Here is a 16,657-nt window from a genome sequence, read left to right as displayed (position 1 = left end):
CGGGGGGAGGGGGTTTCCCCCCCCCCCCCCCCCCCCGCGGGGGGAGCGGGGATCAGGAAATAGGAAGCTGAGAGTAAGTGGTGACATTGGGACTAAAGAGAGAGGGACAGATTCCTGAGAAGTGGAGAAGAAACAGAGGTCTGACAACCTGACTGAATTTAAGCAGGGAAGAAGGAAAAGGCCATAGTGGGTCTTGTCAGGAGAAAGCAGGGTTCTGTCCTGATGAAAATACTCTACAGGCGGTCTGGTGGAAGTGTTAGATGCTACCCTGAGTATGTGGATTTGGGGACTCGTCTTTGTGTAAATGGTAGTTGAAACCGTAGAATAAAAAGCAGAAGAGGTGAGGGCTGAGTGTACCTTCCGGGGCAAGGCTGCAGTAAGGAGTGGGGAGGCAGAGTAACCAGCAGTTGGGGAGGTGGGAAGAGAAGTGAGGGAAGGAGAGAACTTTGGAATCCAGGGGAGTGATTATCTGTCAAACTCTAATAGAAAAGCCAAGGAGGATGAATACTCAGCAAAAGAATTAGTGTGCTGGTTGAGAATTCTTAGAGCTGATGGGATTGGGTTTATGTAGGGAAACTGAGAGAGGGCCTTAATACCTTAACAAATCCTATTCATTACCCTCTTAATTGGTTTAATTTCAGATAGTAGTATAGCATTATGTTTAGAAGATTAATTTACTGTTTATCATTTCGTAATTACATTTTTAAAGGGGGGAGAAGAGAAAGCATTATGGCCAGAGGTGATTTGATTTAATTTATTTTTTATTTTTTAAAGATTTTATTTATTTATGAGACAGAGAGAGAGGGAACACGAGTGGAGGGGAGGGGCAGAGGGAGAGGGAGAAGCAGACTCCCTGCTGATCCCAGGACCCCGAGATCATGACCCAAGCCGAAGGCAGACCTTTAACCGACTGAGCCACCCAGGTGCCCCCCCAGAGGTGATTTTAATGGGGAGAGAGCAGTTGACAACTTATTCAAATAAAGCATGTATGTTTTCCATTTTTCATAGTTGAAAAATTTTTGTTGTTCCTTTTAATTTGAAGCAGTTTGAATAAATAACACGATCCATATCCTTCCTTGAAAATGAATGTCTCAGAGATGATACGTTGAAAATCCATTTATTATATTAATGCTATTTGGGTTTTTCATGGATATTTAAGAACTATTTATATGTAAGTTTAACATCTGAAAATAAGACATATATAAATAAATGTTTATTGCAAACAAGTAAAATCAGAGTAAAAGGAAAAAAGTGCTGTAGAAATTGAGAGGAGGGAGAGATTATTTTCAGCTTTTTCTTTTTTTGTGGGGAAGGGGACTTGGAGAAAAGGTCCAAGCAGAGTTGATAAGGGAAGGGTGTTCCAGGTAGAAGAAACCCTGAGCTCAGTGTAGAGCTAGGGTCTTATTAGGGACATGGAACATTTTTGTTTGGCTGAAGTGTGTGCATGCAGTGGTGGGGGGAGGTGCTTGAAGGGAAGGTAGGGAAGAGAATGATGGAAAGATACTTTGGGGCCAGAATTTAGAAGATGGTGGGATTATGAGCTTTATTTGGAAGCAGCGGGGAGCTGTCAAACATTTTTCAACAGAATGACATCATCTAGCTGATGCTTTAGAAAAATGACTCTTGGGGCACCTGGCTGGCTCAGTTGGAGCATGGGACTCTTAATCTGGGGGATGTGAGTTTGAGCCCCATGTTGGGTGTAGAGATTACTAAAATTAAAAAAAAAATTGCATTCTGTTATTTGAAATTTTAGTGAGAAGCATTCATTACTTATATCAGCAAAAAATGATAAATGTAAAAGAAAAATGCATCTAAATAGTACCATTTAGGCTGGATTAGAAAGTGAGAAAGTAGGTAAGGAAACCAATGAGGGAGGCAGTTTATGCAGTATTTATAACATGAGTAAACCACACTCCCTGATTAGTGATTAGTATTAAATAGTGTATTATTTAATTGGTTAAGTTTTTTGTTGTTTTGTCTGTTTTTTTAAGATTTACTTATTTTTAGATTTATTTATTTTATTGGGTGGCTCAGTCAGTTAAGCGTCCGACTCTTGATTCCAGCTCAGGTCATGATCTCTGGGTTGTAAGATCGAGCCCTGCTTCAGGCTCTGTGCTAAGCGGGGAGTCTGTTTGAGATTCTCTCTCTGCCCCCCCCCATGTTGTCTCTTTCTCTTTCTAAAATTAATAAATCTTAAAAAAAAATTCATCAAGATGCGTATACTTGCTGTGTGAAAGCAGTATCTCAATTAAAAAGCTAGGCACAGGGATACCTGGGTGGCTCAGTCAGTTAAGTGGCTGACTTCGGCTCAGGTCACAATCTCCGGGTCCTGGGATTAAGCTCCACATCAGGCTCCCTACTCAGTGGGGAGTCCCCTTCTCCCCCCCTCTCTCAAATAAATAAATAAAATCTTAAAAAAAAAAAAAGGCTAGGCACAGCTGACTTGTATGATTTATCTGCCTTCCCTTGTCATTTAGATGCCCATATATCATCGGGCATTAGTTAAGTTCTCTTTCATTTTAGATAGATACATTTTTGATAAGTGTTGATCTTTCACATAATTTTGAGTGTTTCAGAAATGTAAATATCATGATGAGATTTTTAATACATGATATTAAAAAAGTAATGCTTGGTTTACTTTTTTTCTGATTTAGGAGCTGTGACTGATGAGAATTAAAGGCCATGGATGAAGATGGACTTCAATTACAGCCACAAGAGCCAAACTCATTTTTTGATGCAACAGGTATAACTTGGGTCGTTCTGCTTCCCAACTACAAAATTTGGAGTTGGCTATCAAGTGGACTAATTGCTAGACTCTCATACTGATACTCACACTTAGGTATCTTTTTATCCTGTCAAGCCTAAATTTGTTAAAATGAGCACGTAATTGTTCCTGTCCTTAAAAATGTGTTTCCTTCACAACCAACATTCATGTTCTTCTCCGTAACAGCAGCAGTATCAAAATGCCAGTGCTCTCTTCAGTTCTTTGCATCTTGCCCAGTTACAGTGCTAAGTCCGGTTACTTCTCCCTTTAAAAATGTTCCTTGCTTACATCTCTTCGTTCTACTTCCTCCCCCATAGACATTCTCTATCGTCTCATTCTTAGTCTGCAGTAACTTTTAAATTCTTTTTCTTACCCTTAGTCTCTTTTGTCCAGCCCATCAATTAGAATACCGATCAAAAAATAACATGTGGATTGTGTCATTTCTCTGGTTTCCATTACCCAGCAGGTAAGGTATAAGCCTCAGGCCCTCCACGTTCTGACCCCATCCTCCTTTTATAACCTTGTCTCTCACAAGGTGACAAAAGGAGCTCTCTGCTTCAGGAAGATGGAGTCTTCCCTCACTCTCCAAACTTCAAGGACTATTAAATTGATGAAGTTCTAAAAATAGAAAAAAAAAAAAGTATTGACAATTTCAGATTATACATGATTCCAGTTGTGTAGCATTGTAAAGTGATTATGCTAGGTTTTATAATGTAAAATGGTTTTTTTTTATCACATTAGCTAGCTATCCTTATAAATAAAACGTTGACTAGTTTTCCATTGGACTTGAAATGATCATATTGCAGTATATTAAAAAATAGTGATCAACTTTATCAGGAAATTTTATATTAATGATTTCAAATTTTGACTTTTCCTTCAATCTCTAAATCCAGCAGGGGTATATATATATTTCTTAACAACTTGGAATAGTCTTTTAATTTACATTTGGTAACTTCAGTTTGATAATGATAAATGCAGAGGTATAATTCTTTCTGCATTAGAACATGAAGTATAATTAATGTGCTTGAAAGAGAGATTAAGCTCTTTGGAGAAAAACACACACTATTTAGTAGCTTAATCTTACCACAAGTGAGCCTGGGTCATGGGCTAAGTGGTGGATTGAAGGGCTATTGCATTTTAGCCCGGATTGTTAACACTTATGGTGTTTGTTTATCTTTGAGCAAGTCACTTAATCTGTCAGGGCCTCCGTTTTCATGTCCTAATAATAATGAAACCTCTCATTACAGTTTTTCAGAACACTTCCCATACATTCCCATTTGATCATCACAACAGTCCTGTGAGGTATGCATGGCAGATACTACTGTCCTCATTTTACTGATGAGGAAACTGAAACTCAGAGGTTAAATGACTTGCCCAAGGTCACAAAACGAATAAGTGTCCAAACCGTACTCTCTGATTTAGATTTTGTAACCAGTCTTCTTGCCACCAAATGCTTTCATTTTCGTGTCTGCAAAATGGATATTACAATGATCTGTTGCTGATATTAATATTGAGAATATGGAAAACAAATGAATATAAAGCACTTCGTAGAAGTCCTATAGAAATTAAAGGAAACATACTCTATTAACTGGCTGTAAGATTTCTTGCATTTTTAAATGATATTTTTGGCCCTTGTTGGTCATTCGTGTTTGTTAAACAAAGCCATATGTTTCTGAGGACCTGGCCAGTGACACATGGTCATTGAGTTAGGCAGCTGCTTGGACTCAGCCTGGTTTGAGTCACATCCAGAAGCACTAATCAACAGGATAGCATTTTAGGTTAAGACTTTCATAAAACTTTGCTTTTCTCTAGACCAGGATCCAAGATACTGGATTTGTTTTCTTTTATCCTGTGTTTTTGGCAAGGATATTTGATTTTGATTCCTATTTGTGGCATTCATTCAGATTAATATTTATGGAACACCATAATCTGTGCGAACTGTGATCTTGGTGAAGTCATTTAATCTCAGCGGGGCTTCAATTGATTCAACCCTCTACCTTTATTCCTTAATTGTAGAGTGGACTAGAGTAAGGTTTCTTATATTTTGAGGAGCTGCCTGGGGGATTAGGATATGGGGGGACAGGAAGAGGCTGAATGGAGATGGAATACCCTGGTGAAGCTGGGGCAGGCCCCATTCCAGCTAACCTTGGCCTCCACCACTCCAGAGCAGCTGCACATTTATGCATCTCATCTATCCACAGAGACTCCTTAGCCAGTTGTCTTTTCTCCGTAACTGTGGCCTTCTAGCCCTCTCTTCATTTATGCCCCAGTCCTTTTATATTCTAGATTCAGAGGATAATTTCTAAATTTCCATAGTCATAAATGGAGGATATTGGTGAGCTACTGTTCTAGAACGAAGGAGTAAGGGGTACAAATGGAAGGGGTAAAAATAAAAGAGATACATGGGAGAGGTGGAAAGAAGAAAAAATATGAGTTGAGGAGAAAGAGATGGAACAAGAAGGAAAAATAAATGAAAACACATATAATGAAGGAAAATGGTGTGTTTGTCACCTGAACTTGCATTACTTGTTTTATAATCACCCCTTAAGTACCTATGCATATGGGATTAACTTTAGTGAGCCTAGAATTTTACTTTCATGATTTGTGTGTGTGTGTGTGTGTGTGTGTGTGTGTGTCTCAGTTGCTTTGTTTTTCTGTATTCCCTTACCTACCACTTGATTTGGGATGAGAATAAAAGTTCTTGTATTAAAAATTTCTGATATGATTCAAAAATAGATTCCCTCTTTAATCTCTGTTAGTGTTTGAGAAAACTGAGGAGCTAGTCTGTTTTACTCTTAGGAATTAACATTTATGTTATTTGAGGTAGTCATGCACACCCACCTGAAATTTGTGATTTTAATTTTTTTTTTAAGGAGCTGATGCTACACACATGGACGGTGATCAAATTGTTGTGGAAGTACAAGAAACTGTTTTTGTTTCAGATGTTGTGGATTCAGACATAACTGTGCATAACTTTGTTCCTGACGACCCAGACTCAGTTGTAATCCAGGATGTTATTGAGGATGTTGTTATAGAAGATGTTCAGTGCCCCGATATCATGGAAGAAGCAGATGTGTCTGAAACAGTCATCATTCCTGAGCAGGTGCTGGACTCAGATGTAACTGAAGAAGTTTCTTTAGCACATTGCACAGTCCCAGATGACGTTTTAGCTTCCGACATTACTTCAGCCTCAATGTCTATGCCAGAACACGTCTTGACGAGTGAATCTATACATGTGTCTGATGTCGGACATGTTGAACACGTGGTTCATGACAGTGTAGTAGAAGCAGAAATCATCAACGACCCTCTGACAACGGACGTCGTTTCAGAAGAAGTATTGGTAGCAGATTGTGCCTCTGAAGCAGTCATAGATGCCAATGGGATCCCTGTGGACCAGCAAGATGATGACAAAAGCAACTGTGAGGACTACCTTATGATTTCCTGTAAGTCTTGGGGTACCATGATTGTCAAAGGTATTTTTGAAGGCTGTCTTTCCTAACTTACGTCAGGGGTGAAATTTTCTTGACTTCTATAAAATTAAATCTCATACACCTACCTGCATTGTTGTTTCAGTTTGGAGCCTGTAAGATAACTCAAAATTCAGAAAAGTGAAATGGTGCAGAATAAAGTCATTTCTCTATAAGGACACAATAGAAAGATGAGATTTCTTCAGTCTAGAAAGACAAAGACGGAAAGGAGTAGAACTGAACTTTCTGAAATCATGAAGGATGTCATTAGGCTGTTATGAGCCTTTATTAGAATTAGGAATCCTCTTGAAACTAAAAAAGAGTTCAACTTGGAAAAAAATGTATAACCAAACTATTTATATTCTTATATATGGATGTACAGTGCTACTTATGTACTACTTATGTACTTACTCTACTTACATGTAAAATGCTATGGAAAAGAGCTCTGGCATAGTATTGAAACTTCAAATGATTCCAAAACGTGATTTCAAGTATGATGGACTCATAGTAGGTTATTGAAGCAAAGGTGTTTTGGAACACACTTGTACATTTTTAACTTAACGTCTGGAAGGATAGCTGTGTCTTCTTACAACATATTTCTTGGTACCACTTCTAGAGATAAAATCCTCAATTGGATAGACCACAGTTTTGGCCCAGTATGGGGATTCTTGTGCCTTTAGGGGCTAAACTTCAAACTAAGACTCAGAGACTGTTTGCTTATATAAATTCACAAGACTGTTTGGTTTGCTTGAATACCTGTTACAAGAGAGGAATTTCACATAGCATATATTGGAGTCCACCAGCATTTTAGGAAATCCCTTTTAAAAGTTCCAGATTTTGGAAATCCGAGAATTCTTTGTGTGAAGAGGAAGAAAATGCCTTCATTCAAGACATGTGTTTGGGCTCCTACTCTGTGTTAGACATTGTTGTAAGTAGTGCAGATATGGATAGGTGATAAATAAAAAAATACATAAAACCATTGTCCTTAGAGAGTTTACAGTCTACTGCAGGAGAGAAAGATAGGTTGTACTGTGATGCAGAGGCATGACCAAGTTGCTGTGGAGACAAGATGGAGTTGCTGATCTTTGAACTCAAGGATGAGTTCTATTTTTACCAGGTGAAGAATGCCGTGAGTTGGGAGGGAGGCGTTCCAGGCAAATTGTATAGTATGTTAAAAAAAAAAAAAAAAAAGTCCTGGCCTTTGCTGGGACTGATGGGAACTTTAGGATGTACTTGTATATCTTTGTGTACTTTCTGCTTAATTCATTAGAACAAATTTCTTTCTTTCTTTCTTTCTTTCTTTCTTTCTTTCTTTCTTTCTTTTTTTCTTTTTTAGATTTTATTTATTTCACAGAGAGAGACAGCGAGGGAGGGAATACAAGCAGGGAGAGTGGGAGAGGGAGAAGCAGGCTCCCCGCTGAGCAGGGAGTCCAATGCAGGACTTGATCCCAGGACCCTGAGATCATGACCTGAGCCGAAGGCAGACGCTTAATGACTGAGCCACCCAGGTGCCCCCATTAGAACAAATTTCTTGAAATAGAATTGCTAGATCAGAGGGTATACAGATTTATAATTCTGGTGATATTGCCTCAGTAGTTTGCTTAATAATAACTCCCCCACCAGGTTTATAAGAAGGTCCATTTCCCTACATGACTGACCAACACAGGGTATTATTTTCCTTTTTAGTTTTTGCCAATCTCACAGGGAAAAATATGACAGCCATTTGAAGTTTGAATTTATTTTAGCAAGGTAATTTTGGTAGTGATACAGAATAAGAATAAGTAAGGGAGAGACTGGTGGTAGAGGTTAGTTGAAATGGTTCATTTATGAGATAAAGAAGATCCTAAGTACCTTGATAGGAATGGGGACAGAAAGGGGGAATTAGATTCAAGAGAGTTTAGGAAGTAAAATGAATGAGATTTTGTGACAGAATAGGGGTGGGGATCTGAGGGAGAAAGAATTCATGGAGGGACCCTAAGGTTTCTACTTTGGGGGATTGGGTACCTGGTCATGCTATTACCAGAGAGGTAGAGATTTGGTAGAAAGAACATGATTTAGGACCTGTTAGAAGTTTGAGTTCTTGCTGGGGACAATCTGGTGGATGTTTTTTTCCAGGCAGTTGATAATATGAATTTGGTGCTTTTGAGAGAGTTTGTGTCTAGAGGAAGAAATTTGGGACAACAAAATATAGATAGTATCCTGTGCGGAAATGGGTGGTGTTCCTCAGTGCTTGTAGAATAACGAGTATGGATCCTTTAGATATTTAAGAAGTACGTGGAAGAGAAGAGCCCATGAAAATCAAGAGGTTTTGGAAGCGGAGGAGAAAAATCTTTTAGAGAGTATTTTTTAACACTGTTAAAGATGAAAAGAATTTCTGGAAGTGTTATCACTGAGAAGAGAGAGTGGAGCTGTTCCATTGAGGAATTAGGAGGTATTTGTATCTTAATTAAAGTAGTTTCAATAAAGCATGGGCCAATGGAGAGGAGATAGAAGAGATGAACTGTAATGGATTGAGAAGTTGGTGGAAGTGAAGTAGATGAAGCAGTTTGTATAAATGGCTGTTGTAGTCAGGGAAGGGACAAGAGAGGCAGGAGCATAGCTTTTGATGTTTGGCTGGATGGTGAAAGGTTGTTGTGCATATTTATAGTCTTACAGGTGCAGGACACAAACCACTGGATAGACTAAAGGTTAGGGAAGGGTTACCAGATGGAGCAGTTCCAGAGAAGGGGGAGGGAATGAGGTCCACGGCAGCAGTGGAGGGCTGTTGGGTGAGGCCTAGAGAGGAAGAGTGAGTACCTTCTCTGAGACAGGGGCAGTAAAAGGAGCTTTAGATTATTGGAAGCAGGTGCCTGGCTGGCTCAGTTGGTAGAGCATGTAACTCTTGATCTCAGGGTTGTGAGTTCCAGCCCCACAGCGAGTGTAGAGATTACTTAATAAAATATTAAAAAAAAAAAATAAAGGGACACCTGGGTGGCTCAGTCAGTTGGGCATCAGCCTTTGGCTCAGGTCACGATCCCAGGGTCCTGGGATTGAGTCCCTTGTCGAGCTCCTTGCTCTGCGAGAAGCCTGCTTCTCTCTCTGCCTGCCACTCCCCCTGCTTGTGCTCGCTCGCTCTCTCTGACAAATAAATAAAATATTTTTTAAAAGTATGTTGAGAGCTATTTTCTTTGTGCAGCAAATTCACCTGCCAATGTAGGACGTGCAGAGGTTGGGTGGAAAGCTGAAGAATAGAGGTGAAAAGTTGAAAAGACTTAGTCTTAAAGGGAGGGACCAGGCAGGAAGCTTAAGAATTTACAGAATAGATTATTTAGGTGCATTGAGGGGCTGGCTGAGATTGGGAGTCTTTAGTTTGTATGTCAGATGTGCCATTCAGTATGAAAATACCATTTTGAAATACCACTGCCAGATTTTCTGTTGCAAGACCAGGCAACCCAGAGCAAGGCTGGAGAAAGTAAGGAGTTGGGTTCATCATGCTTTATGAGGGCAAGAGGATCTGGTGAAATATTTAGAAGAAAGCACTCTTGGTTCTCCTTGGCTTCTCTTTTCACTTAAACTTGTTTGCTAAGGAGAAAAATGCATAGTGTTGTTTGACCTTTAGCTGCATACTATCTCTTGCCTTTATTACTCTTTTAGGAAGTTCAGCCCTCCAAGAATGTCGTAAAAAAACACTAAAAGTTAATTTAGTAACAGTTGACTTAATATACTAGATTCTTTCTTTTTATTAGGAATTTATTTATTGAGAGAGTGCATGTGCACAAGCGGGGGGAGGGGCAGAGGGAGAAGCGGACTCCCCACTGAGCAGGGAGCCAGCCCAGGGTTTATCCCAGGACCCTGAGATGACCGGAGCCCAAATCAAGAGTCAGCTGCTTAATCCACTGAGCCACCCAGGGGCCCCTATTCCTTTCCTTTTAAAATAGAATGTCACATCCAGGCTCAAAGAACACAACACACACACACACACGTACACGTACACGTACACATACACAAACACGTTATCTAATCCCCCTATTTTACTATTTTGGTTTGATGGCTTTTTTTTTTTTAATTTTTTAAAACTTTATTTATTTATTTTTGAGAAAGAGAGAGAAAGAAAGAGAAAGCATGAGTGGAGGGGCAGACGGAGAGGGGGAGAGAATCCCATGCAGACTCCACACCAAGCATGGAGCCTGACACGGGGCTTGATCTCACGACCCTGAGATCATGAGATGAAACCAAGAGTCAGATGCTTAGCCAGCTGCGCCATCCAGGTGCCCCTGAATGCTTTTAAATTGGGTTTAGGGATGGTGACTTTTGGTAGTATCTGTTGTCCTTTTGCACTTCATTTTTTTTTTACTTACATTTACTTACATTTTTTTACTTCATTTTTCCTCATTCATTTTTACTTACATTTACTTACATTACATTTTTTTACTTCATTTTTCCTCCATTCCACGCCATCATCCCTTTTCCTTTCAAAGTAAAGTCGTGTTAAAAAATTTAATTTACTACTGGCTTTGGAATCAAACCAATTGAATGCTTTGGAATTAATTAGCATTTCTCTTGTTTCTGCTCCCAGTGCTGCATTTCAACTTAAAACCTAAATTGATTTCAGAAGTTTAGGATTGACAAAGTCTTTGTGGTAAGCATATAGAGGAACTATGGTCTGATTTTCTCCATGATAGAGAATGCAGAGATGCCATTATTAGCAGTCAACTTTAATGCTTTTCATAATATGAGGAGAGATGGTAGTATTATCTCTGAATTCCTATGATACTTATCACCTCATTGGTCAGAGAACACGAACAGACATCTAAATACTCTTCAAAAATTTCAGTAAGTCATTGGATCTAAGACCCTAAAAAACAGCTTTTATAAAGTCTTCAGTGTCTGTCTTGGCAGATTTCTTCCCTCTGAAGGTCTCATTTAAAATGATGACGAAGTAGCAATCCTCATTCTTTATAGTGTCCTGATAGTGTATATAGACACAAATGTTCTGTGTCACAGTAGAGCTGCCTTTGAGGCCAGGATGACCTCTTTATCTCATCTTTGCAATCTAGATGTTAACGATTGCTTCTGAATTTGATGGTCTGTTTCTTGAAAACAGGAACTACCCACTGCATCTTAGCCATTGATGTATACTTCTTCATCAAACCCTGTGCCTATTAGGTGTGAAATAAACATTTGTTGAATATATGAAGGCTATAGCTGCAAGTCTGTGGGTGTTGTGCTACTTCGAAGATATTAATAATACATTTCTTCCCTACCAAAAGCTATTGGTTCTCACGTGGTTCTGGTTAGGCTAGATATGGTGGTACTGCTTTATGGCACCTAAGAGTTTTCTGGGTCTCTCAGAAGTGGAATGTTTGAGTCATCCATGTGTTAGCCAAGTTGTTTTTTAGTTCTCCTTTAATCCGAGACAGCTGCCAGACATCCCTAATTTCTTTACAATGGTCATCAGCCTCCTGGAGTTTCACTTTGCGGCTGCATAGTCAAGATGCTATTTTGTCAAACATCAGTTTGTACAATAGGGAAAGTTGGAGAAGAGCGGGTGCTGATGAGTCAGGCACTGCCTTACAACAGCTGCACGAAGCAAAATATTCTCTGGGTGCCTCTGATATTAACATGATCAACAAGAAGTCACTCTAGATCTTGTTGACATGTCCCACGTCTTTTAATTAGAACAGTTAGATAGAAGATGAGCAGGAGCTAGGTATTCCTTTCTAATCCTAGATTCAACTTAAGTGTTGAAATAAACTTTTTTTGGTTAACAGCTTTAACACATGTAACAGCATGAAACATATGCCATACCGTTCGCCCATTTAAAGTGTGCAGTTCAGTGGATTTTAGTGTATTCACTAACTTGGGCAACCATCATCAGATTTTAGAAAATTTTAGTTACTCCGAGGAGAAACTTCATACCCTTTAGCTGTCACTCCTGTCAACCCGCTCTGTCCCTTCCAAATCTAAGCAACCCCTGATCTGCTTTCTGCCTGGATAGATTTGCCTATTTAGGGATATTTCATATAAACGGAATCCTGTAATACATGGTCTTTATGACTGGCTCTTTTCACTTGGCAGAATGTTTTCAACGTTCATCCATGTTCTGGCAGGTGTCAGTACTTCATTCCTTTTTATTACTGAAGACTATTCCATTCTCTGGGTGTACAGGGTGTACATTTTAGTCCATTTGTAAGTTGTTTCTCCTTTTTGGCTGTTTTATCTATGGATATTAACATTTGTATTCAAGTTTTTGTGGACATACATTTCATATGTGGAATTGCTGGGTCATACGGTAACTCTTAGTTTAACCTTTTAAGGAACTGTCAGACTATTTTCCAAAGCTGCTGCATCATTTCACATTCCCCCCAGCAGTGTATGAGGGTTCCAGTGTCTCCACACCCTTTGTAGCACTTGTTAGTACTGTCTTTTTTATCATAGCCATCCTGGTAGATGTGAAGCAATTTCCTGTTGTGGTTTTGATTTACATTTTCCTGATGGTTAATGATGTCAGGCAGTTTTTCATGTGCTTTTTGGCCATTTGTATATATTCTTTGGAGAAATGTCTATTCAGATGCCTTGTTCATTTTTAAATTGAGTTATTTGCCATTTTATTATTGAGTTGAAAGAATTCTTTGTATATTCTAGATACAAGTACCTTATAAGATAAATGATTTACAAATATTTTGTCCCGTTCCGTCAGTAGTCTGCACTTCCTTGATAGTGTCCTTTGATGTACAAAAGTTCTGAATCTTGATGAAGTCCAATTTATATATTTTTTTTGTTGCTGTGCTTTTGGTGTCATATTTAAGAAACTGTTGCCTCATCCAAGGTTATGAAGATTTACACCTGTGTTTCCTTTTAAGAGTTTTATAGCTTTGGTTCTTGCATTTAGGCCTTTGATCCATTTTGAGTTTATTGTTGTGTATGATGTGAGGTAGGTAAGGAGCTAATTTCAGTCTTTGGCATGTGGATATTCAGTTGTCCCAGCACCATTTGTTGAAAAAACAGTTCTTTCCCCACTGAATGTTCTTGGCACTCTTGTTGAAAATAATTGATTGTAAACGTGAGGGTTTATTTTTTGGACTCTTAACTCTGTTCCATTAATCGTCTATCCTTATACTAGTTCCATGCTGTCAGAGTGCGTAGTGAATTTGCAAAATTTACTACCGTAAATATTAAAGTTTAAATTTTGAAGTCCAGGCAAAAATGCATGATTCAGTTTCAAAAGGTGTAACAGAATAAGTGATGGTGACATTGTATGTTCTTATGGAAAACACGAGTACTTTGGGTATGTTTGCATATCTTACAGTAACATCAGAGGAAACAACTAATATACCTCTGGAGCATGGGATCCTTTCTGTTAAAAACTGAATACTTAGCCATAGAGTCTCTCTTCTAATGTGAACCTATATGATGCTTCATTTCTAATACATGTTATAATAAAATACGTGCTCTCAGTTCTTTTAAGCAGTTTTTTTTTTTAAAGATTTTATTTATTTATTTGACAGAGATAGAGACAGCCAGCGAGAGAGGGAACACAAGCAGGGGGAGTGGGAGAGGAAGAAGCAGGCTCATAGCAGAGGAGCCTGATGTGGGGCTCGATCCCACAACGCCGGATCACGCCCTGAGCTGAAGGCAGACGCTTAACCGCTGTGCCACCCAGGTGCCCCCTTTTAAGCAGTTTTAAAATAGATAAATTAAGAAAAACTATAGCAAATAATTTACACTTAGAACCCTTAAAACTAGTTTGGTTAAATGAAAGTATGTCATAATTTTTAACATGTTGATTATAAAATTGGAAATTTAACTTTGTGCAGACCATAAGTTTAATAAAAGTATTTTATGACAGTGAGTGTGGAGTAATAATATAGCTGTCTTCTCTCCTTTTAGTTGTTTTTATATACTAAGGCTGAAGACGCTTTCACTAAGATAAAGTTGATTTCAAAATACTGTTTTCTACAGTATGCAACTGCTTGTATAAAAGCTGAATGTTAATAAATCATTAGATTGGTTAGTTCTTAACTAATGCTTATTAAGCTCTTTTGGTCTGGTGGCATTTATATAATTTAAGTCCATTTGAATTAGGATTTCAAGAAGAGCTCAGGTGCTAATGTGTGGAAAATGCTTTCAGACTCATCAGACCTATTTTCTAAATTACCCTTGAATCAATTTGCATTTCCACCATGAGATGGAATTAAGTTTGTTTGGTGAGGTTTGTTGTTAATAAAGGTCACTTTTCAGGGGGAAAATGTTTATGTCAATATATATGTGGTTTGATTGTTACCAAGTCAAAATGGACAACTTTAAGAAAAAAATTTTTGACTTAAGCTTTTTTATCCCAGGAAGGATTGTAGATTTGTAACAAGTTGGTAACAATAAAAATAGGTAATAGTAAACCTTCAATAAGTGTGTGTGCCAGAACTTAGTATGTATTATTTTCTTTACACAACCTTGTAATGTTGGTGTTATCACTCTTCTTTACGTATTGGGTAACAGGATCAGGTTAAGTAACTTGACCAAAGTTACACATCCAGCTAGCGTTAGGTTGAGGATGTGAAATCAAGTGTGTTTTATTCCAGAGTGTCTACCCTCCACTCTCATATTGCCTTTCTTCATGTGTGCGTGTATTTATATACATATGTGTATAAAGCTCATACTACAAAGCAGTAGGGTTTGGCTTAAATACTGCTTATTGGTGGTGGAGGAGGCAACCAGAATTCAGTGATTCTTAAAATTTATAATATTATTTTTAAAATTTTTAAAAATTTACAATACTATTGAATACCCAATTTCAGCAGCATTAGGAAATAATTTAAGGGACTTAAACATTTTCTTGGATCTAACTCATAGCAGAAGCCACCTGGACAACCTCCAAACCCTATTCCGTTATTTTTTTTACCTAAAAAATAGATTTTTTTTCAAATTTATGTTTAAATGAGAAAAGTCATACATAAACTATTATTTTTACATTTTTTTCTTAAGATTTTATTTATTCGAGATAGAGCAAGGGCGGGCAAGTGAGAACAAGAGAGCACAAGCAGGGGGAGTGGCAGAGGAAAAGGGAGAAACAGGCTCTCTACTGAGCAGGGAGCCCGACTCAGGGCTCGATCCCAGGACTCTGGGATCATGACCTGAGCTGAAGGCAGATGCTTAACCGACTGAGATACCCAGGCACCCCTATTATTTTTACTTTTTCCCAGGTTTACTTTCCTTGTGTCTTCGTTCATTCAAAAACATTTCTTGACCAGCCATGATAAGCTAGGAACCTTGGTAGCTGTTAGAGATAAACAGTGCAAGTCTCTGACTTTTTAGAGTCCATAGTCTTGGAGGGAAGACACACAGAAACAGATCATTACAGTTGATTGTGAAAAGATACATGACTGAAAATACAAAGTATTTTGGAAGCACTAAGGGAGGAAATGGGGGAATTTTTGGTATACTTCCATGAGCAACATTCTGTTGAAAGCATTGTAAACCAGAGATCTGTGGAAGCTTGGTTGAAGACCTGAGTCTCTGTATTTCATCCCTACTCCTAACCATTTCCTTCCCTCCCATATTGTTTTGAAGCAAATTCCATACATCATTTCATTCATAGGTATTTCAGTATAGATATCTGAAGGACAAGGATTTTTTAAAAAATGAGACGATATCGTGATCACGTCTTTAAAAAAATAATTTGGGGTGAACTCAGTTTGAAGCATGAGTGGACAGGTAAGGTGGGAGGAATGGCAGAGAGGAGGGAGGAGGGCCTTTTTAAAGGCAAGGGGATGTGAAAGATCTTGGAGTATTCAGAGACTTACTTAGTCTTTGGAGTGCAAATAATATCTTTGGCGAAGAAAATGGAGGAAATGGTGAGAAATAAGATTGACAAAATAGGCAAGGCCCAAATCATAAAGGCCCTTGAATGCACTAAGAAGCCCATTTTACCTTGTTGATGTGGGAAGCTGTTAAAGGGTTGTAAGCTGATTAGTAATACCACGGTTAGGCTGGTAGTTTGGAAAGTTCATCCTCACGGCAATGTTGAGAGCACACAAGGTAAGAGTAAAATCAGAAACAAAAAGTGCACTATGGGAGATTATAGTAATTCAGGTAAGAAACAGATGATGATAGTTCGAAATAAGGTTCTGTCGGTAGAGTTTGGCAGAAACTGCTTCATGACATACTTAGGAAATAGAATTTGGATTAAATTTAGGCTTGAGGAAGAGAGAGAGTTCAAAGCTCCCTTCCTGGTTTTTGGCTTATGGAGCTGGGCAGATGGCGAAACCATTACCAGAGAAGGAGCATGTTTGGACACACGGAAGATCTGTCCACAGGGTTGCTGCCTGCAGCTGTCCACGTGGTGCCCCCAGCCTTCTAGTTGAGGCATTCTGACCAGTTGGTCTGATTTTAGCTCCTAGTTAAGCACAACTTTTAGTCATGGTAGATATCTAATAAAAAATGGTACCAG

The 16,657-nt window shown here is 38.6% G+C and overlaps 1 protein-coding gene across 2 annotated transcripts in view; it reads left to right on the top strand.

Annotated features, from left to right (window-relative positions):
* ZFX (zinc finger protein X-linked) overlaps nt 1–16,657 on the top strand; it is a 54,903-nt gene that overhangs the window by 20,421 nt on the left and 17,825 nt on the right. Inside the window, exons 2-3 of one of the 2 annotated variants that reach the window (XM_040633403.1) lie at nt 2,655–2,743; nt 5,638–6,207. In XM_040633403.1, coding sequence (XP_040489337.1) covers nt 2,683–2,743; nt 5,638–6,207 — 631 coding nt within the window. In that variant the 5' untranslated portion in view covers nt 2,655–2,682. Of the gene's footprint in view, nt 1–2,654; nt 2,744–3,992; nt 4,067–5,637; nt 6,208–16,657 lie in introns of those variants that run through there. The other variant, XM_040633411.1, reaches the window with a different exon arrangement.

The sequence above is a fragment of the Ursus maritimus genome (genome assembly GCF_017311325.1).
Source record: "Ursus maritimus isolate PB19 chromosome X unlocalized genomic scaffold, ASM1731132v1 scaffold_X1, whole genome shotgun sequence".
NCBI classification, from domain to species: Eukaryota; Metazoa; Chordata; class Mammalia; order Carnivora; family Ursidae; genus Ursus; species Ursus maritimus.
Note: the sequence above shows the minus strand (reverse complement) of the source record. Positions and strands in the feature narration are given on the sequence as shown.